This window comes from Berghia stephanieae, chromosome 1 (assembly GCF_034508935.2).
Source record: "Berghia stephanieae isolate SIO BIC M18660-M18661 chromosome 1, UCSD_Bste_1.3, whole genome shotgun sequence".
NCBI lineage: Eukaryota > Metazoa > Mollusca > Gastropoda > Nudibranchia > Aeolidiidae > Berghia > Berghia stephanieae.
The window spans coordinates 46,506,442-46,534,310 of NC_088360.1; the positions used below are offsets into that span (position 1 = coordinate 46,506,442).

A 27,869-nucleotide genomic window follows, 5' to 3' on the forward strand; every position below is an offset into this window, starting at 1 on the left:
GCAGTATCTACAAAGATGCTGAATCATGCTAAAAGGGTAAGTATTAGAGACGAGCCCTTGTAAAATTAGTTATCAGTTATTCAGCCAGTTTTAATTTTACAATTCAAAAAGAGTGGAAACTACTTTCCTAGAAATCACCCGTATTTCATTTTTTTTTCTTTTATTGAAATCATCTCTAGACCATGTACAGACACACACTCACACACATGCACACAGACACACACAATCATACAGCACACATAAACACAAAGCACATATATGTATATCATAATAATAGAGGATAAATTTTAAGTTATTCCAACTCTTAGTTTTAAGTCAAGATAATATTAGGCCGGTAAAAGCTACACTTCCATTCTAGCTTCAGTCTGCGATTAAACTTTATGAAATAGAATTTTACAGACCCATGACCACGAGAAAAAAAACCCCCGTTAAAGTGCTCACTAAGTATTCAAAGCAGCAGCCTTTCAACTCAAAAATAAGTGGTTATAATAGTTAACCATCACTAATCTCTAAAAACAGATGATACCTGTACCCACTAAAAAGTTATTTGATTGTCAGACAAGACAGAAGATACTGGTCATTTCTAAACAATGGGTATTGATCGTGATATCTGATTTATTTGATGAAAACGACTTAAAGACAGAAATATTGACTGGTTCTAGCACCTTGTGAAGTTGTTGGGGTGGAATGAGTTAAGACATAGAGTCAAATTAAAACGTGATATGAAATGGAACAAGGGTGTCACTGATGTTTTGGCTTTGAAGGCACATTTGGTAAGAAAACCATTATATATGGCTGATGTAAAAATAGTTTGTATGAAAAATGAAGCGAAATAATAAAATAATTGGAGGATGTGTCGGAGAGAGAGAGAGAGAGAGAGAGAGAAAGAGAGAGAGAGAGAGAGAGAGAGAGAGAGAGAGAGAGAGTATTAATTAAATTTGTCATCAATTTAATAGAATATCTTTAAGGAAAATTGCTTTTACTTCCCTTGTAAATTATTGATATATCACGCCAATTCTATTTAACTATCTCTTAAACATAACCATTGGCTGTTTGTTATTATTATTGCAGAATTCTATTTTCCACGGTTCCCCGTCATATCCTTTGGTAAGAGAGGTAGATTTTGAACAGGGGAACAAATATGTAATCTGTTTCTTCATAATGAAACGAACTATGAAAATATGATCTCAATCGTTACCGTTCATTACTGATAAAATAAGATTGAACAAATGAACCATTTGGTCTAAATAAATTGGCAATGAAAGAATATCGTATTTATTATTAAATCAAAGCAATGTGAAATGTTGCTGGATAAAACATAATCTCAATCGGTTGGGATCATATTTAATTGAATTAGCTGTTTTGGTCCTGAGACATTCTATAGAGCAGTAAAGTTAGGTGCCCAAAACGTAAACAAAGATCGAGAAGCACGTGGCAAACCACATGTTCCTGTCTTGACAGCTCACGTTCCAATGTAAATAATAGAAAAAAATAACCTTTAAAATTTGGCTGTTAGGTGGCAATAGAAACACATATTCATAAATACTCGATCATGCATCAAATAATGTCTAGATATGGATATTTTATGGAACAAAAGGTAAAATTTTCTAAAATTTATCAAAAGTTACAGTCTATCTATTTTTAGACCAGAGCAAATTATTGCGCTGGTGTGAACAAAACGAGAATTATTCGGAGCCTGATTTTCATAATAATTTAGCCTTATATTATTATTTCTGCAACTGTTAGATTTTATGTAAACATATTTTCAATACTGAAAGTGTATTGCCTACAACTCAAACTACAAAATTGGGAGACCTATATTGTGCGTAAATTGTTCCGGTCCCTAACGGAAATCACTAGCAACTTGTTATTGTTTACGTTAGGGGCACCTAACTTTACTGCTCTATAATCTACATGGTATAAATACTACTTACAAACATACAGTCATTTAATTTAATTCTCTCTTTCCCCATTACTCTGTGTCTCTAAACATTAATTTAGCTCTCTGTTTTTCTCAATATCTCCCACTTTCACTTTAAACCCAAATGTCTGTCATACACTCACTGAATTCCTTTCTCTCGTGTTGGCCAAAAACATTTACTTTGTATATAATTCGATCAAAATATTCTCTAATTTGTCAAAAAATCTTAAATATGAAGACTTCTGCCAAGACTTTTTGGCAGGGGCTATCTAATTCTATCGATATGAAGTAAAGTTTTCAGGCTAAAAAAATAATTAAAAGGTGTTTAGTCAGGGTACAAAATGACTATTCTCACAAACATTTAACAACTGGCATAAGCAGTATATGAAAGCACACAGACAGGCAGCACTTGCTTGGGGTTGAAAACGACATACTCCTGTGCCAACATTGCCACATCTCCTTGATCTCCTGGTCGATACAAACGGCCTGGTGTCTGCAAGAATAAGATTGAACAATGTGAGGCAACATTAGTTTTAGTGACAATAATAATAATAATAATAATAATAATAATAATAATAATAATGATAATGATAATGATAATGATAATAATAATAATAATAATAACAATAATAATATTAATAATGATAATAATAATAATAATAATAATAATAAAAATAATAATAATAATAATAATAATAATAATAATAATAATAATAATAATAATAATAATAATAATAATAATAATAATAATAATAATAACAATAATAATAATAATAATAACAATATACTTTTTTTTTCGGTATCACCATACAGAATTATGAGACGCAGCTGACTTATTTACTTACATTGGGAATGACTGATACACACACACACACACACACACACACATATATATATATATATATATATATATATATATATATATATATATATATATATATATATATATATATATAATGAACATTTCTAGTATTAAGTTCGTACTTATTTCTTGTGAAGAGTAATTTCAATGTACTGTTTTTACATCTCAAGAATCTCCAAAGGAAGCTCATTTCATATCATAGCTACATAAAGCAAACACCAAATAGTGCTCTGTACTTTTGTCTATTGACGCCGTTTATGACAGCAAAACAAATAAAGCATTCCAAACCACCATTTTCACTTACTAAGATCGAGTCAAAGTTTTCAGAAGGTGCCTTCCTTGTTCTGTCATATCTCATCACTGTTTCTACGTTTCCAATGGCCACATGAGCCTCGAGCAGTTTTCCAAGCTAAAAGTGTACATATTGTGATGAAAAGATTAGTAATTTCTTAAGTAAAAGAGCACTGCTTGATTATAAATAAATCAAAATGTGTTCTTGACAGACCCTTTTTAATTCGCAGGTCTTGCTAGCTATTCCAAGATAACTTAAATGGAGTTATAATTCTTGACCAATTTAGATTTTAAGTGTAATGTGCCTTGAAATGCTTTTTGTATGCAATACATATGCACAATATTATTACATTTTATATTTATCTTTATGATAAGATATTAACATTGCGGTTTAAAATAAGTAAGTAGTCCAATAAGCAAGGAGAGGACGAAATAGAAGTAAAATGAACAGTGTTGTTGCTGCTGCTGCTGATGATGATAATAGTTACAACAATGATGGTGATGATGATGATGATGATATGATGATGATGCTGATTATTATCATTATTATGATGATGATAGATAGATGGTAAGCAAGAGAAACTCACCGCACTAAACTGAGCTGCCTTTGATGGGTACTTAGAAAAGTACAGACCTCTGCCAAACTCACCATGGGAGAAATCTGGAATATAAGTAAGAAAAATAAGAAGAGTAACGTTTATTTCAACTCAACTTTCTTCGTTTTTAAAAAATCAAATAACCTTTATCAACATATAATTTTGGTATTACTCATTCAATCAAAATGTTGTCAACAAACTGTATCACAATTTTGTCGAAATATCTGTTTAAGTCTTATTTTGAGAATATGTAAGAGACAAAATGAGGAGCATGCACTGCTGACAGGTAAATATCTAAAAATATGTAAGTGATACAATATCAGACAGAAGCAGATATATATTTCTTTAAAATATACACGGGTAAATATCAACCCAAAAATCAGCCTTTCTCGACTAATAATCAAACTGGTTTTATATCCTTTACAAACGTTATCTTGAATTTCTAAGTACAACCAATAGCAGGCATTAAGTCAGAACAGACCTTGAATCGAGAAGATGAAATAAATTGGTCTCTTTAGCATTGGCAGGACTACAACACAATTCTCCTGCATCTCTACAGTCTTTCTATTGTTTTGTTTTCATTTGATCATTGTCAGTCACAGATCTAGATAGATCTAGAGAGATCACTATTGAGTGAACAGATTGGCGGAGGTGTGGTGAGTGGGGGTGGGACAGGGAGGGGAAGAGCAAGTCTTCTTGGTGTTAAAGGTTGGAAGTGAGTGCTCTAAAACATGATGCTAACTTTATAAGGTGTTCAAAAGCGTTAGTCCAACATCTTTTCAACACATTTTGGGTTAGTCAAAAGGCGGCACATCTATTTTAAAGTCTATTTGCAATATAGAATCAAAATAAAAGGGGCACTAGAAAAAGTCCCAGTATCATGAAGCAATTAAAATCTAGCCCTTTCTATTCATCTTTTCTTCCCATAAAGGTTCACTCGCTCTAGTTGAGGTATCAAGTTGGCATCGTGACTTACCGTCTTGTGATAATCCATTAGACAGGATGTTGGTCAGTCTTGATGGCCTTTCTAAAGAGCCACAGTAATATAATACTGCCACCATGGACGGCTCTTTGAGGCTTTTGATGTGGTTCTCAAAAACTGACTTTGTGATAGTAGCGGTGGCAGGAGGCTGGTGAAGATGATAAGATGATAAAGGTGACGATAAAAAGATGATGATAAAGGTGATGATGATGATGATGCTCAGTGATTGCAAGAGAAAGAGAGAGAGAAAGAGAGAGAGAGAGAGAGAGAGAGAGAGAGAGAGAGAGAGAGAGAGAGAGAGAGAGAGAGAGAGACAGAGAGAGAGAGAGAGAGACACAGAGAGAGAGAGAGAGAGAGAGAGAGAGAGAGAGAGAGAGAGAGAGAGAGAGAGAGAGAGAGAGAGAGAGAGAGAGAGAGAGAGAGAGAGAGAGAGAGAGAGAGAGAGAGAGAGAGAGAGAGAGAGAGAGAGTTAAGGGTAGTAGAAAAAATGCGGATTGTGAGTTAAGAGGCAAAAAAGAAATGGAAATTAGACCAGCTGTACCTTCAGTATGGAAGTGACTGTATAGTGAACGCTGACAGATCGATCAAGTTCCATGCCCTGGAGAAATCTTGCAATAATGTCTGTATTACTACCTGCCTCTGGAATATCTACAGAGACCTCTTTAATGTCAGGCGGTGGGGATGGTGTGACTGTCTCTGTTTCTGAGGATTATGAGAAGAAAAGGAGGGTTGGAATAAAATTACATATGTTATCATCAAAATGATGTCAAGATACAGATAACTATTTCTAATTGTCCTTAGCAGATATAAATGTTTAACATTGAGATCATTGATAAAAATGATTCTTTAAATTAAAAAAGTACTCTGGTATTTATTAACGCATAGAGGGGTTCTGATCCAAAAAGCTTTCATCAAACATTATATCCAAATAATTTTCTAGCTATTAGTTGGGTTGTGGAAAAGCAGTTGAAATTCAGACTTAATTACAGAGATCAAGCCTTATGGAATGAGTAATTCATATACAGCATCTGATTACAGGTGTTACAAAATAAACACACCATTTCCCTGTTTCATAACCAAGAATTATGTTAAAGTCTTATCGTTTTCATAGGAATATCCCTAGAATTATATTATCCAACATTCACGACTGAGGATGTTGATTTTAGCCTAAACCTATATTATGCTTGAAGCTTATACTTCAATATCCACCTCTTTACCCAGCTTAACAATTTCAGTCAAAAAAAGAAAGAAAAATGTGAGCTGTTTAATAATATCAATAATTAATTAAGATTAATATAAGACCTCTTCTACTCAGCGGGATGGCTTTGGTTAAATTGGTTTTGTCAACAGCTAGAATCATCGTGATCTACATTCATTTTAGGCCTCATAATATGATTAATTTGCGTGTAAAATATATTTGACATTAATGAAGTAAGATTTATTTAACGATTTGACTTGCAGCGAGTTGAATCTTGCTATATCGATTCACGCTATACCATTAACCATACTTAATACCAAGTTAATTAATGAGGAGCATAAACTGTTAAATTCACAATAAATATTGATATTGGGGTTCCTGATAGTTCAGTTGCCAGAAAGTTTGCCTTACAAACAAGAAGGACCGGTACCATTTTGGGTGCAGTTCATTTTTTTCTCCAGATGGAGTGTTAGATTCTTTGGATAGACTAGTATCATATCATAAAGGTCACTGTCCATTCAACGCATAAACCAGGATAAATCTGGTTCCAGGGGACTACCATTCATTATTTTGCCAACTTCTTATGCTAACAACTTTTCTAAGGCCAAAAATATGGTAGTATAATGAGGTTTTACTGTATGGTTATTCTCCTGGATAGTCATAAGATTTTCCCACCAACGCAGCATTATGTATCATTGCTGCTGATTGAAATTTCCCATGGCCTTTGCGGAACATTATTTGTGCACTCTTTTTCGTTTCCCTTCTCAGTATGACTGTAACTAATGTCTTATATACACACCTGCCAAATTGAAAACTTCAAATTTAGTCATTTTTATGACAATATTTAGTAATTTAATAAGGAAATTTGTAATTTCTTAAATTGTGTACGAATAACCACAATATTATTACTATTATCATTATTATAGAGTAGTAGTAGTAGTAGTAGTAGTAGTAGTAGTAGTAGTAGTAGTAGTAGTAGTAGTAGTAGTAGTAGTAGTAGTAATAGTAGTAATTCTTGTTCTTATCATTATTATTATTATTATTATTATTATTATTATTATTATTATTATTATTATTATTATTATTATTATTATTATTATTATTATTATTTAAGTATTACTAAGAATTAAAAATTCGTAATTTTCCATAAAATTTCGTATTTGGCCATGAAATTTGTCTAAAATTCGTAAAATTCGGCAGGTATGTATATGTATGTATGTATATATATATATATATATATATATATATATATATATATATATATATATATATATATATATATATATATATATATATATATATCATCATCATTGCCTTTTTCACCCTGGGTCAGGGTATAGGCCACAGACAAACAGTTTCCATCCTTCTCTATCCTGAGCTAACTTTTTTTTTATCTCATTCCAGGTCTTACCACTTCTCTGTATATTGGTCGCCCAAGCTAAAAAAAGGATTTGGTTTGTCCGTCTGCGTTTCTGTAACGGTTTGAGTTTAACGGAAAGGGGTGTTAACCCTTTGCCAACCCCCCAACCTAGAGGACCAGGTGACTCAAAGATGGGGGAATCACACACCATTAGTCGCCTTTTACGACATGCTGGCTTGGCGTTGGGCTATTCTTGACCCTCTCAGTTGAGGGACCCCAGACACCACACAGGGAATATATATATATATATATATATATATATATATATTTATATATATATATTAATAATATTATTATATATATATATATATATAACTATTTACAATTATATTTGTGTAATACAAGTTCATCTTTTGAATTTTGAATTCCCAGTTTGATTTTGTTACTTTTGTTGTGAAATGCAGTAATAAGTTCCTTCTATTACATGGCTTGAATCGCCAAATTATCCTAAAATCAAAGTTAAATGGATGAAAAAAAAATCTCGTGTCTTCACAGAGGTCATCTATTTCTTCACAGAGGTCATCTATTTCTCCATTTGTAGAATTTGAATTTGCTTACTCTCACATTTTAAAGAGAATTATTTTTGGCATCAGTCCATCATTGACATATTCTAACAATCAGCCATTTTACTTTCTCCATTGATTTCACAAAACAATGACAATTCTTAGGCGTTTGCGCCTATAAAGAATATTGTATCAAATAAACACAAGTGTATAAGACCAAGCAATAACGCTGATAAATATATTAGAACTGTAACTTTTTCAGTTTATGGTTTTTCTTAAGAACCTCATTTTCATTTTTTCCTAATGCTTGTTAAAAAAATATGATTATCCTATGGAACATTTGATCAAATTATATGACCCCCCCCCCCCCTCCCTTTAAAAAATGTTAAACAAGACTGATTTGGGTATCCAAGTCCAATTATAAACAATTCAAACTTAACAATAGAGTTGTCATTTAGGTGGCACCTGACATTGTTCTCAACAAATCCCACCCCCCCCCCCCCAAAAAAAATGATGATGATGACAATGTTATTATTATTATTATTATTATTAATAATAATAATAATATAATAATAATAATAATATAATAATAATAATAATATAATAATGAAGTAATAATATAATAATAATAATAATAATAATGATAATAATAATATAATAATAATATAATAATAATATAATAATAATAATAATAATAATAATAATAATAAAAATAATAATAATAATAATAATAATCCAATTGTTCAAGAAAAAAAATTGTATTCAGACGTAAGTGTATTGAAGGGTATAACTAAATTTAAAAAATGTCATTGGATTTGGAAAACTCTCTTCTAACAAACTCTTAACATAAACAAAAAAAAAAAAGGAAACATTAGTAAAGCTAAACGTTGTTATTTCATATAGGAAAACAAATAAAATAAACCTTACCCTGTGAAGTCGTCCCTCGTGAGGACAATGAGGATACCTGTCTCTCTAAGTCTCTGATCAGTTGGTCTGTGTCAATCTCCTCACCACCTTTACCAGTATAATACAAATATATCGCAGCCATTAGTCGAGGCATCATAGCGAATTAATATATTAAAGGTTTTGCTTCTTGAAGAGAAAGGTAAATACTGCAGATTTAGTGTGCTTTGTACCATAAAATTTAGTTGTTCGTAAATTTTAAAAAAGGGAATTGTAGTGATGCTCACATTTTAAAAAAATGTAGGAAAATGTGCCTGCTTACTGCTTTATTGGGACAATTCCTTGGGAATGGAATTTTTTAAATATACAAAATTATACCCTTTCCAACTCCCAGACACTTAACTGGGACTGTCCACCACTTAGTGGGGATGAAATTTTTATCTTTATCTTCAATCTTTTAAAACGATGGTTCAAAAAATACAAATTACTCTAATGAGACGGTCAACTGGTGTATGGTCGTACCAATCATCAAAGAGGTGTAAACAATAGAATTTACATTTATCTCCTAGTAGTGCCTATTGTGACAGCCCATTGGGTGTGTGGTCGAATCGTTCGTCATAGTCATCAGAGATGTGAACAATAGAATTTACCTGTATCCATTGTCAGTGTCATCGACTGCCATCGTACGGGTCAACTGACCAATGGTGCAATGGGTAATGAGTGATGGCTTTGTTTGTCATTATGTCACTGTCACTATGGTTTGTTTGTTTAATGAGACGAATTGGTAGACATTGCTTTCTTAATCTGCTTACTTATGCCACCTTTATGAGTTTTAATTGTTTTGTGCAGTTTGATTTGTCTCTCATTGTTAGAGGTAGATTAAGGTGTGTCTGTTTCACAAAGACGTGAAATGTCACTCAATTTTATGGGCACTGCTTATTTGGGATGATTTGTTGGGAACCGAGTCATCCCAATAAACCGGCTTGAATTGTATCATGTAAAATCAAAAATATAAGATAAATTCTGTTATTTTTTATACAGGCGACCAGGTAAGCCAGAAATATGTTAACTCTTAAAGAATTCCTAAAGTAGACTTGTTGCCACAGATATTCTGATATTATATAGAAACAGCAGTCCTTAAAAATTAAATGAAATGGTTATTTTCTGGAGTTATAATTTATGAAACTTGAACACTGACATGATTTTAAAAATTAAAAAAAATAATTCCTACTTAAATTTTTTTTTAAGTTGAAAAAAAAAGAAATGAATATAGAGATACAAGCAAAAATGTAAAATTTGCTATCGCACAATTTATTGATAAAGTGATATACTTATATTGAAACTTAGACAAGATTTACAGAGCTGAAGTTAATGCATCTACAAAAATCGTAATAATGTACATGGTAGCCAAAATATATGTTGTTATATTTCCCATAAGACAAAATAAATAAATATATATATATAAAAAACTTCAAAGCAAAGGATAATTACTATAAATTTAGTAGGATGAAACCCTCAAGTAGATGCATATTTTAATTAGATTACATCAGTAATATTTCAACAAACTTTATTTAGAATTTTACACAACCCGTGCTCTGAATTTTTGCCACATCTGCAAAAGATAGAATAAAAGGAAAAGCCATATCTAATAAAAGTGAACACAAAATCCAAACCTTTCAGTGTATCAACAAATCTACCAAAATAAATATCTAATTTAAGTGAGAATATACCATTCAAATCGTCTGTCCGGCCTGTGTTTCCAATTTGGAGATTTAGTAGTTTCTTCTCTGAAATAAAAGAGAATTTCAAAATCATTCAATTACTTAAAAAGAAGACATACGTTGGGTGTGAGAAAAAAGGCTGGACAAGTTTAGAAGCCTATCGTCACCAGACTACAAGACAGGCAAGTCTGAAATTTTACCACAATCAAACCTATTTCATTTATCAAAATTTCAGTACACAAATTTTCAGAAAAATATCTGCTGCTAGGTAAAACATTGTACAACTCTTATAGACCATGTTGGACATCATGGACCAAATGCTGTAGTCCTTTGGGTTCAGGTCAGCACGCCTTGGAGGCCATTTGTCTTTAGAATAAATCAAATATGATTTCTGCTTTGTATTAAAACTTGTGTTACAATGTTAGAAGAAAAAATCGTTCCAGACTCTATCCGGATCTCGCATTTGATTGCCAGTTACCAAGAGTGGACAACTTTCTATACAAGTCATACCACACTTTTAAAAACAAGATACAAGTTTTAAAGCTTTCGATATCGTTATTTTTACATGGCTTTGGTATGACTGGCATATAATTATTGATGGATGTCCTGTAGTTCTGACAGTGTTCAATAAATTAACAATTCAGAACAATAGACAATGAGTAAAATCAACTAACATTTCATCCAATACAGCGTTTCGACACTCAAGGCATGTCTTCAGTTGCGCAATCTTCTTTGATGGAGAGTAGACCTGTGGTAATGGTGTTCACTTAGAGTGTTGTGTGGTGTGTGAGGGCGAGTAAAGGCACATTGTGGTGTGAATGGGTCTGCACGTTTTTTTAAAGTCATGAAAAAAAATAGAGGGGGGGGGGAGAAGAGAGAGAGAGAGAGAGAGAGAGAGAGAGAGAGAGAGAGAGGAGAGAGAGAGAGAGAGAGAGAGAGAGAGAGAGAGAGGGGGAGGAGGGAGCTGTTACATTGGGAGGGATGGTGGGGGAAAGAAGGGGGGAGGGGGGGGGGGGGGGGAATGGGAGGGTGTGGGTTTTTAGATTGAGGATCATTTGGGGATTTTGAGGAAAGGAAAGGAGGACATTTGAGAAGGGGGGGGGGGGGAGGGGAGTAGGGAATGGGGTAGGAAGGGAGAATTAAATTAACAATTCAGAACAATAGACAATGAGTAAAATCAACTAACATTTCATCCAATACAGCGTTTCGACACTCAAGGCATGTCTTCAGTTGCGCAATCTTCTTTGATGGAGAGTAGACCTGTGGTAATGGTGTTCACTTAGAGTGTTGTGTGGTGTGTGAGGGCGAGTAAAGGCACATTGTGGTGTGAATGGGTCTGCACGTTTTTTTAAAGTCATGAAAAAAAATAGAGGGGGGGGGGGGAGAAAAGAGAGAGAGAGAGAGAGAGAGAGAGAGAGAGAGAGAGAGAGAGAGAGAGAGAGAGAGAGAGAGAGAGAGAGAGAGAGAGAGAGAGGGAGGAGGGAGCTGTTACATTGGGAGGGATGGTGGGGGAAAGAAGGGGGAGGGGGGGGGAATGGGAGGGTGTGGGTTTTTAGATTGAGGATCATTTGGGGATTTTGAGGAAAGGAAAGGAGGACATTTGAGAAGGGGGGGGGGGGGGGGGGAGTAGGGAATGGGGTAGGAAGGGAGAGAAAGACGACGTATATTGGGGGGAGGGTTATTTTGTGCTATTAATTTCAATTTGTTTGAGTGTCTGCACATTGTCATAAGTTCGAATCTTTTGTTTTGGAAGTTATGTTTATGACTGTTTTAAAAGTATTTCCATTTGTTTCAGTGAGGCACAGATTGCACTTTCTTGTTCCACATCTATAGGGACTACTTTTTTGACAATCTCCCATGTTACTGTTGGCGTTTTGTTTGTAATCATTTGATCCCAGTAGTGCATTGATAATTTTGTGCTCTTGGCTCTCATTGATAAACACTTCCCCCAGAATGACAGGCTCCATAAAACAATAAACAGGAACAACGTAAAAAATAAGCTACGGCTGCCTATATAACATGAAGCAGATAATCACGAACCACAACAAGCAAATTCTAAGTAACCCCAATGATAACAACAACCAATTACAACTGCAGGAAAAAGAACGATTGACCCTTACAAGGAAACTGCTCACAAAAGGCCATCATCTATAAAGCAAACATAACCACCAACAACACTAAGGCACAATATATTGCCAGCACAGAACCACCATTCAATACCAGATGTACCAATCACAAAACGACAATGAATAAAGCAGAGCCAAGAGCACAAAATTATAAACGCATTACTGGGATCAAATAAATACAAATAAAATGCTAACAATAACAGGGGAGATTGTCAAAAAAAAAAAGTAGTCATTATCGATGTGGAACAAAAAAGTGCAATCTGTGGTTCACTGGAAAAAATGGAAATTCTTTCAAACAGTCATAAATATAACATCCTAAACATAAGATCCGAACTTATGACAATGTGCAGACACTCAAACAACTTCAAATTAATAGTACAAAATAAACCCCTTCCCTCTCATATTCTTCCCCTTTCTCTCCCTTCCCTTTTTTTCATAGCTTTAAAAAGAAATGTATAGACTATTCACACCACAATGCGCCTTTACGCATCACACAACACTTGGAATAAACACTATTACCACAGATCTACTCTCCATCAAAGAAGATCACATAACTGAATAGATACATTGAGTGTCAAACGGCCTTATTGGACGAAATGTTAGTTAATTTTACTTTGTAATATATATATTGAGAGAGAGAGAGAGAGAGAGAGAGAGAGAGAGAGAGAGAGAGAGAGAGAGAGAGAGAGAGAGAGAGAGAGAGAGAGAGAGAGAGAGAGAGAGAGAGAGAGAGAGAGAGAGAGAGAGAGGGGGAGGGGGAGGAGGGAGAGCTTTTTAAAAGCATTTTTTAAAACTATTTATTATTTTCGTTCTAGTTTATTTGCATGCCCAACATTTTAAAAATTAAAGAACAAAAAATATTTACAAAGAAGCGACTCACCCAGAAGTAACTTATCTTTTCTCATGTTGTCGTTATCTGTAAGCAATTTGTTCAATAGGGTATTCTGTGATTTGGTCTGAATAGGGGAAAGGGTGAGAGCTTATTAATTCAATGAAAAGGGATATGTATATACATAGTGGTGCAAGATCAAAAACAAATTAAAATATATTATATTAAATGACATTTTCCCACCAGAAGAGGACATCAACATGATTGAACTCTGAGAATCAATAAAAATAAAAACAACACGTCACTTTAATTCATTTTTACCACATAGTGTTCGAATTTTTAATGCGCAACTGTGATTTAAATTAAATACTTTTTTTTTTTTTGGTTACATGTACACACACAAGTTCGGATTAGAAGCGATAAGAATAATCTATCTCAATTTATAAAATTAATATATAAAGTGTCGCCATTCATTCTTAATTCTATATTTATAGATTTTTATGCAATTACAAATAAATTCAAACTAGGGGTCATAGGGACAACATATTTCACTTTGTAAAATTGATATTAAATAGTCGCCATAAATTCTTAACTTTATATTTATACATTTTTATGCATTCCACGTCTGTAAACGAATTCCATTTTTTGGATGAATAAAGGATATTATTATTATTATTATTATTATTATTATTATTATTATTATTATTATAGCATGACCATCTAATTATACATGTTTATTAATTTTGGCATTTGATCACTGCGGACAGAATAGTTGAGTTGATTCAGTTTGCATCAATACTTTAAGGACCCGTAGTTGAGCCTGTTTTCAGAATAAACTAAGTCCCTAGATCTGAACATCTTTTTTTTTTCTTTTAAATTTATCTTAAAGAAAAAAAAACCGTTCCGACTAGAATAATCAGAGTAAATTCTTTAATTTAATTAAAAACTCTAACCACATACAATTTGTTTGAGTTGGAGGATTTCATTCCTGAGCTTCATCATACAACAGAGTTGACTTTGATATGCCTCTCTACTCTTACTTTGCCTGGGGAAAAGTTGGTAAAAAAAGTAAAAACTTTTATGAATCAAATAAGAATTTCAGAAAAAATTGTCAAGGATTGGACATCAGCTATTGTAATCAAAATTAAAAAGCTGAGACAGATCATTGCAAGCATAACGAAAAATGATAAAGAAATAATTTGCCATCAATATCTAAATGCTCAAGTTGTTACAATGTATAACTCTTATAAAAGACGGCAATAAAACTTTGTAACATAAGACTTAATGACTATTTTCTTTGTATATCAAAGTAGTATTTAGATTAATAATAATAAATGATAATAGATAGTATTTATATTCATGACTAGACCACGCTCTGTGCGCTTTGCAGCAGCAATTTTCTAATTACATAAATCACACACCACTCCCCACAACCTCACACAATCTCTCACAACCTCACACAATATACATTTAGAAATTTATATAAAATATTACATGAAGAACAATAATGTCTTCAGGTGTCGTGTCCTTTAAAGGTTTTTGCATTTTTTTGCTTCCCAAGTTTATATGAAGATAGAATTTCATAGTTTGGGAACACATATTTAAAAGGATCTCTACCATAATACTTTGACCTAAATCGTGTATTTTATAGTTGAAGGTGTCCACCCCTGACAGAAGTGGCCTATCTGGTGTGTGGACTTGTAAATAATCTGTCAGGTAAGATGGAATCACCTGACAGGCATTTATAAAGCACAAAAGCGAGGTTTTAAAATATATTCTTTCAGACAAAGGGAACTGATTCAACTCTAGAAGTAAAGGCGTAGAATGTGCCAGTCTATTTTGTTGATTTGCCAACCTCGCAACACTGTTTTGGATAGTCCGTGGTTTTAAAATCTTTCCAGATGTAAACTGTAGTTATCCATTTTGAAAGGATCAATTTTATCGCTAAGTTTAAGTAACATCAATTGTTAAATAAATTGAAACGGTTGAAATTTACTTAAAATTTGCATGTGCTGTTTTAACCATTTTGCACCCAACTATTTACAAGAAGTGTGTATGACAACAAATTTTAAGGTACCATCTTTCTTTACCCCGCTCAACATATGAATATCTTAGATTATTAATTCCAACATTCATTGACAATGCCGAGGCAAAATTAGAAGCACAATGCCATATAGTTCAGCACCTCAAAGCAGGCACATCAGTGAAATAACAAGATGGTTCAATTTAATCAGATGGACTATTTATTCATTGATCTCTGGCAGTCTCTTACTGTCTGAGTGACTTTGTAACCTTCCATCAATGAAAAAAACAACCCATTGTTTTGATCGAGAGTATATAAGACAGAATAAAGAGAGGGCTGTTAGATAATATAATAGGTTAAGTAAAATGCCCACCAATTGTGACTGGTAAGAGGAAATGTCCACAAGTGGCTTACATCATTTCTGATGCAAAGAACACAGCAAGTTATTGTCAAAGGCGCATCATCATCGTCCTGTCAAGTCGACCAAGGAGTACCACAGGGGACAGTTCTAGGTCCAACACTTTTCTTTTGTCTCGTAAATGACCTTCCCCAAGCTGTAGCATCTCAAACAAGGCTCTTTGCGGATGACTGTCTTCTCTACAGACTCATCAAATTACCATCAGACCAAATACAAAAACAAAATGTTACAAGATGGAAATATCCCACAAAAAACACCACTTAGATCTAACTACACGCTAAACAATCACACAATGGAATAGGTCTCAGAGAATCCATTTTTTAGGCATCATTATTCAAGGAAACCTCAAATGGCAAGCACACATCAACAAAATAATAGATAAAGCAAACTCCGCATAAGGGTTCATTAAAAGGAATATCAGACATGCAAACCTGAAACCACCTTTATAATATGCACAAGACCAATCTGAGACTATTCCAGCACAGTTTAGGAGCCACACCTATAATCTGATATAAAAGTAATTGAAGCTGTCTAGCACTGCACTGAAAGATTTGTCTTCAATGACTAAAGTCCCCACAGCAGTGTAACAGACATGATCCCACAGCTTGGATGGACTCCCATACAAGACAGACAGAAAGAACAATGACTAACTCATATGTTCAAAATTAAAAACAAAATGACGGCTACCTCACTAGAACAACTAGACATATAGAACGAAATTCACCTATTCAAAGAAAAACACACTCAAAAACACCAAAACACCAATCTGCAAACTTAAACATCTTCAAATATTCATTTTCACCCTGAACTATCAACGACAGGAACGCTCTTCCCGATTTATGTGTGGACACAACAGGGGTTTAGACATCTTCAACCAAAGATTATCAAACTTCTTCAGCCTAAACACCAGCAATGGCTTTCACATTCAACAACTCTCCCGTCTCAAATACAAATACTCAGAATTTAGTCGACTTTAAGTAACGTTAATATTCAGATTGGATTCGTCGGTGAGGATTGTTCACCTCTCTGGTAAGTAAAAAAAAAAAAAAAAAACAACAAAAAAACAAATAAAAAAAAAAATAAAGAAAAATAAATAAAATTAAGACATCTATCTGCAGCACTCGATCATATATGATCACCCTTACATACCATATTTTGAGCTCCTGGTCTATCTCATGAAGGTCTGGGTCCTGCTCTTTTGTGACGTCACTGTGGACCAGATCATGGGCTTGAAAAACATACCAAAAAAAATTATATAAAAAATTGAATCAAATCGGGGTGATTGCTCCCCCCCTCCCCCCCTCTCTCTCTCTCACACACCCAAACATTCACTCTCTGTGTTTATTATTCCCTCCAACTTTATTCCATGTTTTGAACTGATAGACTTGTAAGAATGACCCCCCCCCCCCCCACACACACACAGTCGAAAACAGACACAAAAAGTTTATATGTACAGGCAGACTGAAACTAAACTTATTCTCTCTCTCTCTCTCTCTCTCTCTCTCTCTCTCTCTCTCTCTCTCTCTCTCTCTCTCTCTCTCTCTCTCAAATTGTATCTCTTACCTGTAAAAGCTGGTAGGTAGGTCATCAGAGTACAGTTTGTGAAAGATTCTGCCAGTTCACTTAAAGCAAAGAGAAGTTCATACCATGAATAAATTGTATCGATTTAGGTTTAAAAAAAATCAAAACAAAGCCATAATGAAAAAAAAAAAACAAAAAAAAAAAAAACGAAAAAAAAAAAAAATAAAAAAACAACAACGAAAAAAAACCAACAAAAAACAAACTATAAAAGCAGTCTTATAAACAAAATCAAACATATATCAAATGCAAAGTAATTTAAAAGAGCAAAGCATCCATTTATTCTTTTCAAAAAAATCTTTGAATTCCTCACATTTTGTTAAGACATTTTGGTAACTTGAATTTACAAGTCTAACCACTGAGAGAAAGACAACCCAAATTTTACCCTTTTACAATACATGAGCGATGAATTGATTATGCAAAATTATTTCATCTCAACACTGGCCAGTTACAAAAGATATAATGGTGGTGGAGGAGATTACGTTTTTTTTTAGAGAAATAGTAATAAGTTTCATGTATTGCATAAATAAAGGTGAAGAGAAAACAAAATATGGACTAAAGAATAGGGTAACTATCTCTTTCATCCCACACCAAAGCTTGATCTAGCTTTTAGAAATATTCCTGCAAACTCCATACCTCCACTTGCTATTAAGAATGATATCGTCTGAGAATCCAAACTTTCCGAAAAAGTCTACAGCTGAGTTGTCTGCGTGAACAACAACTGCATCATAGTTACCAACAACAGATGGTGATACACATTTCTGGGTGAAGACAATGAAAATAATCGTAAACATATCATGATTTAAAGCAGGCATCTCTTTGAGTAATGTCACATGAGTTAATTAGCCATTGTTTGAAACTGAAAAAAAATATATTACTAGAGCCAATATCAACAGACACGTATCAAAACACATATTTCAAAGAGAAGAGAGAGAGAGAGAGAGAGAGAGAGAGAGAGAGAGAGAGAGAGAGAGAGAGAGAGAGAGAGAGAGAGAGAGAGAGAGAGAGAGAGAGAGAGAGAGAGAGAGAGAGAGGGAGAGAGAGAGGAATCTCACTGTATTCATGTTTAGATAGAATCGAACATAAACAGAGCTACATAATGAAAACACAAGCATATGCACCGTAAATGTGATCATCGAGATATGAATAATTTCTCCAATGATGTCGACCTTATGACTGACAAAGAACTACCATCCATTATACCACTCTCAAGAACAAAAATATCGATAACTTTGGAGAGTTCTGCAGTTATGCTTCAGTCATTTCAAGATAACTTAAAAAGAGTTGGGCTTCGTTTTTTTAAAAAAATTTATTGCACTGATAGTTATCAAAAATGTTCAAGGTTTAGAACATAATCTATATGAGAGAAAATAAAAACAAAGAAGAGGAAGAGGAAGAAGAAGAAGAAGAAAAATAAGAAGAGGAAGAGGAAAAGGAGAAGGAGGATTTTGTTTGAAACTGCTGTATATAAATATAATTATTACGGATATTCTTACTTCAGAGCTGAAATCAAACTTACTGATAATAAGTATCGACCTATCCTGTATTTTCTGTATCGGGGCCGCACACTGATTAGTGTCAGGTGTATCACTCTTTCTTTGTGTCTGCTATGGATAAAAAGGTTGTTTATTTAATACAATAAATTTCTAATGCTATTTGCAAGAGAGGTAATGTGCTCATATTATTTTTAAAAAAAGAATGGTAAAAAATCTTGATTTTTTAAAAATGGCACAATTTTGAGTGCCCAAGCTACTTTTTGATAAAAATATTTTAATCAAGAATTGAAATTAAAGTTCAATACACCGTGTTACAAAATGGTGAATTAAAAAATCATAAATACACATTTAGTTTTTATGAACTTGATCAAAAATGCCCAGAATCAAGATTTTTTGATTTGTCAACAGATATCTGTATCTGTATGGTTGGCGCTGAAGAAACCAATGGTCTGGTTGTATTTCAGCGGCGTCCTCATTGGGCGCGGGCCCATGTCAGTCGGGCCTTGAAATCGTTTAGGTGTGGTGCCATGATGACCAGTTCATCCAGCCCAGCCCATTCCACTCCGAGATAGTTCTAATGAAGAAAGAATTTCTGTAGTTTTGTGTTCTTGTCTGTGGTATTTTGAAGCAGTTCGAATTGTTTGTGGCGTATCTGTCAATGGGGTTTTCGGTTATGTGATTGGCAAAAGTGAGTGCTCGGATTTTTCTTTTGTTTGCTCGTGGCGTGAAAAAGGAGTCTGCCTTTATTGATGGTATTTGATCTGTTATTTCTTGAACATGAATGACAGACGGGTTTCTTTTCTTCTTTGTTGGAGGCTGATGAGATTTCTTTCTTCTAACATTTTTGTCATGCATCCTGGGTTCTGCTCTTATAGTTCCCATTTATGAACCGGGCGCCTTGTCTCTGGACTCTCTCAAGTTTTTGAATATCCTCTTTCAGGTAGGGGTCCCAGGCAATTGCTCCGTATTCCAATTGTGATCTCACAAGTGCAAGGTAGGCGTTTTGTTTGCATGATGTTGGGGCGTGGCTAAGATTTCGGCGGAGAAATGCGAGGGTGCAGCTTGCCTTTTGGGTTATTTTGTTAATGTGTTTCCCCCATTTCAAGTCCTTTGAGAAGGTGGTGCCAAGGTATGGGTTATCGTCGACTTGTTTCAGGACGATAATGTTTAACTTGTAGGTCTCATTGTACTTTTTAGCTGTGCTGAGGATGTAGCATTTGTTTGCGTTAAATTTCATTACCCAATCATTAGCCCACTGTTTGAGACTATTCAAGTCCTCTTGTAGCAATTTTTGATCATTTGCAGATTTTATTGGTCGGTATATTAGACAGCCATCGGCAAATAACCTAATCTGAGATTTTACTCGTAGAGGTAGGTCATTGATGAAACAAAGAAATAGTATGGGTCCTAGCACCGTTCCCTGTGGTACTCCTGATATGACTGGACATTCATCCGATACGTGCCGTCTAGGACTACTTTCATGGTACGTTTTGTGAGGAAACTACAAAGCCATGTGTGTAAAGAGCCACGAATTCCATAATTTTCTAGTTTCTGCAGGAGTTTTTGGTGGGGCACAGTATCAAATGCTTTGGAAAAGTCGAGGATGCCGATGTCTGCCTGAGTGTTGGCATTCTGGAGTCTCAACAGGTTGTTTACAGTTATTAGGAGTTGGCTTTCACATGAGTATCCTTTGCTAAACCCGTGGTTTAGGTCAGTAGGATGTCATTGTTCTCAAAGTGGTTCATCATGTTCTTACAGATTATATGTTCTAATAGTTTGGATATTACAGAGCCAGTGAGATTGGACGGTAGTTCTCTGCTTTATTTTTGTTGCCTTTTTTTATAATCAGGAGCGATTGTTTGCTTCAGCCAGTCATTAGAGAAGGAGCATCCCGGTGTCGACCGATTTTTGGAAAATTATGCATAATGAGAGGGCCAAACTCTCAGCACACTCCTTTAGTACTGTGTTGGGGATGTTATCTGGACCTGACGCTAGATGGATCGACGTTTTTCAGCAACTTTTCAACTCCTGAGATGTTTATGTTGATATTAGTAAGAGGTTGGTCACACCTCTGTGATGTCGGTGGGGTGGAGATAGTAAGTTTTATCTGTTTATCACTGTTGTATCAAAAGAGAAAATAATCTCATATTCATATCCATAACAATGGGTGTTAAAGACATTTTATTTCCCTTATTTCATTCGAACAAGTGTACCCTTACTCTACTGGGATCCATTTCCAGCCAAATAGATGTAGGCAGGAGCAGGCACTTGTATTTACCTTTACTAGTATTACTAGTAAGTTATATAGGCAGAAGAAAAAAAAAATAATTTAAAAACTTGTAAATGACCAAGGTCTACATTAAAATCTGAAGTGTACAAGGAAGTGTGCATTGATTGTGGATTGCTTCAATATCTATAGGTTTTTCTGTAGGTTTAAATGCCAGTAATGCCAAACTTCCCTAACATTACCTAATAATGACTATTACATTGTACTGTGTCCAGGAACATATCGAGCTCAAGGGATCAGAATGCCAGGAATAATAGCAATTACTTACATAAATTTCTTTTCAAATGTAGCACAAGCAAGAATTCTGTTCTCTATCCCGATCATACTCTGGTCAACAATTCCGGTATGAGCATCACGCCGTTTCCGTCTGTCCTCTGATTTCTTTATGAAAGTATCGATACCCTTGGAAAAGTTTTCCTCCTCACTTAGACAGTTAAAAAGAGATAGAAAACTCTATTAGATCAAATGAAATAATAAAGTATGGACCTTGCATAGATGATGATATTAAATGGTTATGTCATTAGTGGAGTTTGATATCAAGTTGAAATGTGCATGGCCAGAGATTTGTGCAAAAATCCATGCATATATTTTCTGAAAAAAACTTAAGATAAATTATGATATAAAAATATATGCATGCGGTATAAATTTTATGCAACATCAAAACTTTAATTGAAAATGATTGTTTGTCAACTTTAAATATCTTAGAGAACTTTTCAGTTGATTAGCTTCTCTATTAAAGAGCAAGCTGCAGCATTAGACGCCACTATGACATGAAGAAAATTATGTCAACTTGCAATTGCTATTTATATGCTTTTTACCCTAAAATTAGGAAGATTATTTGTTACAATAGTATAATCAGCATTTGACTAATGATATGAAAACAGATAAAAATATCAAACAAATACCTAAAGTGGCACATTGTTTTTATCAAATAGTTTTGAGGTGTGATAGATATAAGATCATTGTAATAGAGTCTTTATACAGCACATTCTATCATGGTGCATGCCAAGTATTATTCTCTTTTACTGTGAATACCTCAGCAAACAGATGAGCGTGATATTAGAAATGAAACTAATCAACTTTCTTCAAATTTTTGATAATAATGCGGCATTATTATTATTACATAGGGTATTATAATCATTTTTATCATACTCGTAATTACGATACATTACAGTTTAAAATCACAGAAATCATGAACGTTTTAAACAATTCTTTTAAATGGAAAAAAAAACTTACTCTTCCTCTTCTTCCTCCTCCTCATCATCTTCCTCATCAGAATCACTATAAACATCAATGAAAGCACTGGTAATAACTTCATCATCCTTATAGAGATCTTCTTCTACATTTATTCGTTTGTTTTTATCATCAGTTGGTACTTTGGCTTCCTCATCTTCCTTTTTTTCTTTTTTCTTTTTGTTCTTCTTCTTTACTTTACGCTCTGTGTACTCGTCAACTGCATCTAATTTTAAATAAAATCAAGAATAAATTATGTTATGAGTTTGTAATTGCTTATTTGGCATCATAATAACAAAGTTGTTGACATTGTGCACCATCAATCCCTGTCTAAAACCTGTTGCTCTGTTCATTTTCTGATTAAAAAAAAATAATCAAAAACAAAAGAACAAAGCAAAGAATATCAATTTAATCGAAGTCAATAAAGCATAAGAAGACAACAAAAAAGACATCAAAAAAACATTATTTGACAACGTTGTGCCCTATCAAGAGAATGGCAAAAATTCTCAGCCTCCACGTCAAATTGTTATTAGGTTAGAGTGAAGTGGATTCCAAAAATCTAAAAAAGTATGTTTAAAGTTAAAGTAATCAGAAATATCTTAAAAAATCATTTGGTTTTATGAACTTTATGAAAGTATATCTAGTCTATTCAATAAAACACACAAACTTAACCCAAGTTTCATACTTTTAACTGTAAATTCAATTTTCCAAATCAATATCGTTCTGACATAAAACCGTTTTAAAACAATTGTACCTAACCTTTTTAATACAGAAAAGTAAATGAATTCAGGTTCCCTGGGAAGCATGGCTCTTTGATATCATTGTTTAGCACTTCAAATTATTTAAGCACTTGAAAATATAGAAAATGACAAATAAAATAAGCGATTAAATATATAAAAATTCTATGGAAATTGTGAAGGCATTCCAATTAAGAAACATTTTAAAAATAGAGAGAATTTAAAGATTGGAATGTTACCTTTTAAGTCCTGAGCAATAACAATTGTCCGAGACCACTTCTCACAGACAGTGGAGTAAATAGTTTCTGCATCCATATCACCCAGTGATACATCATAGAGTCCAACAACGGCATGAAGCAAATCCCTATTGGAAACCTGAGTTTAAAAAGATGGACATGATACTGATAAATGTTGTACTGTTGTATACATCCCCTCCCTTACCCATATTATACAATATTGTCATTTCATTTTTTAATACCATAACGAAGATGTCTTTTACAATTTATATTTGCAGCAGAGTTTCTCACAATTGTGTACATATGTGTGTTTGTGGTTGTCTTTATGAATGTGTCCATGCATGTGTGAGTATGTATGTATGTAATGAATGTAAACATTGTAAATGTCCATGTATGTTGGTACTGTATACAGGGGTAACTTTGAAAGGTCAATAATAAAAATACGTTTTAGCAAATTTTATCTCATGGAATTGTTTCCAACTTTTATTAACCCTATTTTGTTTTTGCATTCTTTGATGATGGCTTCACTCAATATGGAGTTCTTAGAGATGCAAATTGCCTTCAGATTTTTGCAAATTTAAACACCTCTGCAAAGTATCTGTTGCTGCATTTAATAGGTATAAGTGAAAATTGTTAAATATAACAGAGGTTATTGATGTGGTTTATCAAAATAATCATAATTATCACATGTCTGTCTGTCTGTTTGTACATATGCATACATATGCATCTAAGCATGCGTTGTGCAAAGAATAAATTCTGATTGCAGAAAATGCTGATAGCAACAAGGGCTTCCTTGTCTAAACCAGGCACGTGCTGTGACTTTTTCCCTGGACAAGCATATCTGAATCCTCATATTATCAACAAAATCATAAATTTAGATTTGGCTAAAATTCATAATCCACATGGCCCACAATTAATAATAAAACAATAGACCTATCAGTGCTAACGATGAGACATCCAATCAGTCATCAAAACTAAAATCATGACTTCATGAAACACAAAACAATACACACAATGCTCACAAATATAGTATAACACACACATACACGAACAACTACACCTCCTCACTTTACTTTAGATTCTTGTGTCGTGAATAGATTTTTACATCTCATTCACGATGAGAAATAAAATAAATGAATAATATGCACGAGGCATGTATCTCCACCGAAGTGGGTAGAACGCGATTTACTAAGTACACATACCTAGATTTTGGTTGTTCGTAACACGAAACGTTTTATAGAGATTCAAAATAGTCAAAGAGAGCGAGTAAGCGGTGACTGTCGCTTATATACGCTGACAAACAGAATATGACATCACAATCACAAACGGAACATCATGACAACTCAAAACAGCCTCGAGATAGTACACACCAACACACAAACACACAACATAAAAAGGCATATCATTCCCTACACTTGAAAGCATAACAGCACGCTTGCTAATGCTTACAAAATACTATAATATCGCTATTCAGATGGTTGTCGTTTCCAGACCTGGCTTTCTTCCCTTATGTCTAAACAAATGAATGCATTTTTGAAGGGTTTTTGTTCTAGACAAAACAGTTGAAGGCCCTGGGAAAGCAGTGCTTACATGCTTTTACGGACAGCACGTGCTTGGCCATATAACCTCTTTCCAAATTTTACTCCAAAAGTGAAGCCATGCGACTTTACTTTATTCATGATCGGTAATATTTCCTCACATAAATTATGTGCTAAATGGTTTAGTAATATTGACTGGTATAATCAAATCTCAACTTTACAGTTTTTTGTATATTTTATGAGTTCATAGTCATCGTCAAATTCACCCACTGCACCAAATTACGATAATTGTGGGAGTTTAATAGAAATTCTAAATGTACCTCACACACTTGAAACCAATGTCATATGAAAGAGCTGGCAACACAGATTACAAAACAGTTTGAATTTTGTTTGTATCTTGATTAGAAATGTAGTTACGGCAGTTCAAAGTCTGAAATTTCAGACCGATTTTTACCCCAAAATTACCATTGCAAAGTTGTGACCGAAATCGCGTGATGTTAATAAAAAATGGTTAAAACAGTCAATATGGAGTTCTTATAATATATTGTATACCAAAATGTTCGTCTTATCGAGGACAATGCATTTACATTAATAAAGAGGAAGATAAACATTTCAAATTAACACATTATTACATAATATGACGCAAATGTTACATAATCAAAAACTCGGCTAGATGTAAGAAACAATTTGCTCTATCACTTTTGGATTTATCCCCAATATCTCATTGAAACAATTGCAAATAATTCCCCTCTTCTAATTAATACATAGAGAATAAAAAAGGGTTTGAGAGTATTTAAATGAAAAGATATAAACATGTTGTGTAATGTCATAATGAGTTTATTTTTACCTATGGCAATTTAATTGCATATAAATAAAATGGTAGATTGAAAAAGTTCAAATAAATTGAAACAGATTCCCTATTATACCTAATTAGAAGGAAAGTTCTGGCTTTTAATACTTTAAAAAATTCTGCTGAACCACTTGGGTTTATTGCTATTACATCATTTGAACTGACAATTAATATAATTTTATCCCCCCACCCCCTCCCCCCTTCTCTCTCAATATATGGGGGTTTCAAAACTAATAGAACTTCTTACCATAATAATTATTAAGGCTAAGGCCTTTAGAATATGGATACAAATGATAAACATATCTAAACATATGGGAAAGAAACTTGATGACTTGATGGCAAAGTAAAATAAAATTAAATTAAAGCAATTGGTATTTTTAAAATATCGATATTATTAATATCGGATTCACAAAGAGAAGAAATATACGAACTTTTAAAACAAAAACTATAAAAAGCCTATAAATAAAGATGGAAAGTATGTATTCAAAATAAAAACATAGAAAATAATAGTACTGAAAATATTATGGACTAAATTTAACATAATACATAACTAAGTTTAAAATATCGATATGAATATCGATATCGTCCGGCAGCCATGATGAGAAGATAATGTAAACAAGGCATTTCGGCGCAGAGTTAAAAGGTGTCTGCGCATCGATATAGAGCCCTGAAATTTGGCATGAATAAAGTTTAGATGTTATTCTAAAAACAAGCGTTTAAATTTTAAAAACACACGCGGTAAATAAAAAAATAAATGCATTTGAAAATTGCCAAATTTTAACTTCATATAACTTCTGGAGTTATCAATGGATTTTTCCTTAATTGGCACCATTTAAAAGGAAATTGAAAGACGAAAATAATGATATCAAAATATCTGCGATATTCCTCTTTATAACGAAGTTATGCATCTTTAATTGAACCCCCCAAAACGCGAACGGCAATTTTCGGTCACAACTTTCCTATGGGCGAGTTGGGTCAAAATTTGACTGCCACTGCTGCTGCTCACTAAACTGCCTGATAATTGTGGAATCTCCAAGAAGCGTGTCAGCCCTTAGCCTTAGCCTTAACTATTGCGTTATTATGTTTGTATGAAAAGAGTTAATATAAAAATGCACATAACTGACAATAAAAAACAAACTAATAAAAATCCCCAATGAAACAACGGTCCTGTCAAATGATAAAAAGAAAAATAAACCTACGCCTGAAATCACTCCACTTTCATCGCTCGTCTGACCCAGCTGTAAAACACGTCTGAAGTCTATGATCACGGGGTAACCTGAGACTGTTTGACTAAATCGGTCCTTAAATTCAATTTTTTCGTCTATCTGCGAGCCCAATCTCCCAAAACAATCCATTTTACTCTGTAAATCAGATTCTTCTCCATTGACATTTTGATGCGTGTCAGTCGCATCAGTTTTCAAAGCTTCCACGGCAGCCATGATATCAACAAAGCAACTCCGCAGTGAATCGCTAAGTCTGTGATATGTCAGATTGGCCTCTTTCAAAATGAAGTTATGGCTCAGTTTTCAAACGAGTTGGAGTTGGGATACGTGGGGGGAGGTTCAGAGCCGAATGCTTTTAAAAAGGGGAACCTAACATGCGAATCGTACTACTACTACTACTACTACTACTACTACTACTACTACTACTACTACTACTACTACTACTACTACTACTACTACTACTACTACTAATAATAATAATTACACATATGGTTTTTATATTGCGCCTCACCCCTTTTTTCAACAAGCTCAACGCGCTTAACAGTCAGTAACGTGGCTACTTTGACTCAATCATACAACCACTCAAACATGAAATATGAAACAAAGCAATATAATTCTACCGTGCCACATATTAAAAAGTAACCTTTTAAGATGTTATTAAAAGAAATCTGCACCATTACTGTCTCTGATATATCTTGGAAGGGAGTTCCAGATAAGGGGTGCCGAATATTCAAACGCATGCTCGCCAATTTTTGGCTTCACAAGTCAGATTTCTGGTTGGGATGTAGAATTTAAGCATGTCATTAATGTCTCCAGGATCATCAGAGTACAGTGGTTTAAAAACAATAATATAGATCTTATATTCTACACGTCTCTCAACGGGAAGCTACTACTACTA

At 33.8% G+C, this 27,869-nt stretch overlaps 1 protein-coding gene across 6 annotated transcripts in view; it reads right to left on the bottom strand.

Annotated features, from left to right (window-relative positions):
* Nucleotides 1-27,206, bottom strand: part of LOC144976212 (uncharacterized) — a 27,385-nt gene extending 179 nt beyond the window's left edge. The window contains exons 1-18 of one of the 6 annotated variants that reach the window (XR_013646070.1): nt 26,948-27,206; nt 23,364-23,499; nt 22,391-22,613; nt 21,423-21,578; nt 18,891-18,975; nt 18,008-18,132; nt 17,357-17,415; nt 16,943-17,021; nt 14,313-14,397; nt 13,404-13,479; nt 10,407-10,463; nt 8,701-8,787; nt 5,194-5,354; nt 4,647-4,800; nt 3,662-3,735; nt 3,088-3,192; nt 1,900-2,414; nt 1-1,378 (exon numbers count right to left, since the gene is read on the bottom strand). The exon at nt 1-1,378 is cut by the window's left edge and continues 179 nt beyond it. Coding sequence is in view for 2 of the 6 variants with exons in the window: in XM_078920398.1 (XP_078776524.1) it covers nt 2,283-2,414; nt 3,088-3,192; nt 3,662-3,735; nt 4,647-4,800; nt 5,194-5,354; nt 8,701-8,787; nt 10,407-10,463; nt 13,404-13,479; nt 14,313-14,397; nt 16,943-17,021; nt 17,357-17,415; nt 18,008-18,132; nt 18,891-18,978; nt 21,423-21,578; nt 22,391-22,613; nt 23,364-23,499; nt 26,948-27,187 (2,037 nt within the window). In the remaining 4 variants the exon portion in view is untranslated. Of the gene's footprint in view, nt 2,415-3,087; nt 3,193-3,661; nt 3,736-4,646; nt 4,801-5,193; nt 5,355-8,700; nt 8,788-10,406; nt 10,464-13,403; nt 13,480-14,312; nt 14,398-16,942; nt 17,022-17,356; nt 17,416-18,007; nt 18,133-18,890; nt 18,979-21,422; nt 21,579-22,390; nt 22,614-23,363; nt 23,500-26,947 lie in introns of all 6 variants that reach the window. The other 5 variants (XR_013646064.1, XR_013646072.1, XR_013646075.1 and 2 more) reach the window with 5 other exon arrangements.
* Between the last annotated feature and the right edge of the window lie 663 nt (nt 27,207-27,869).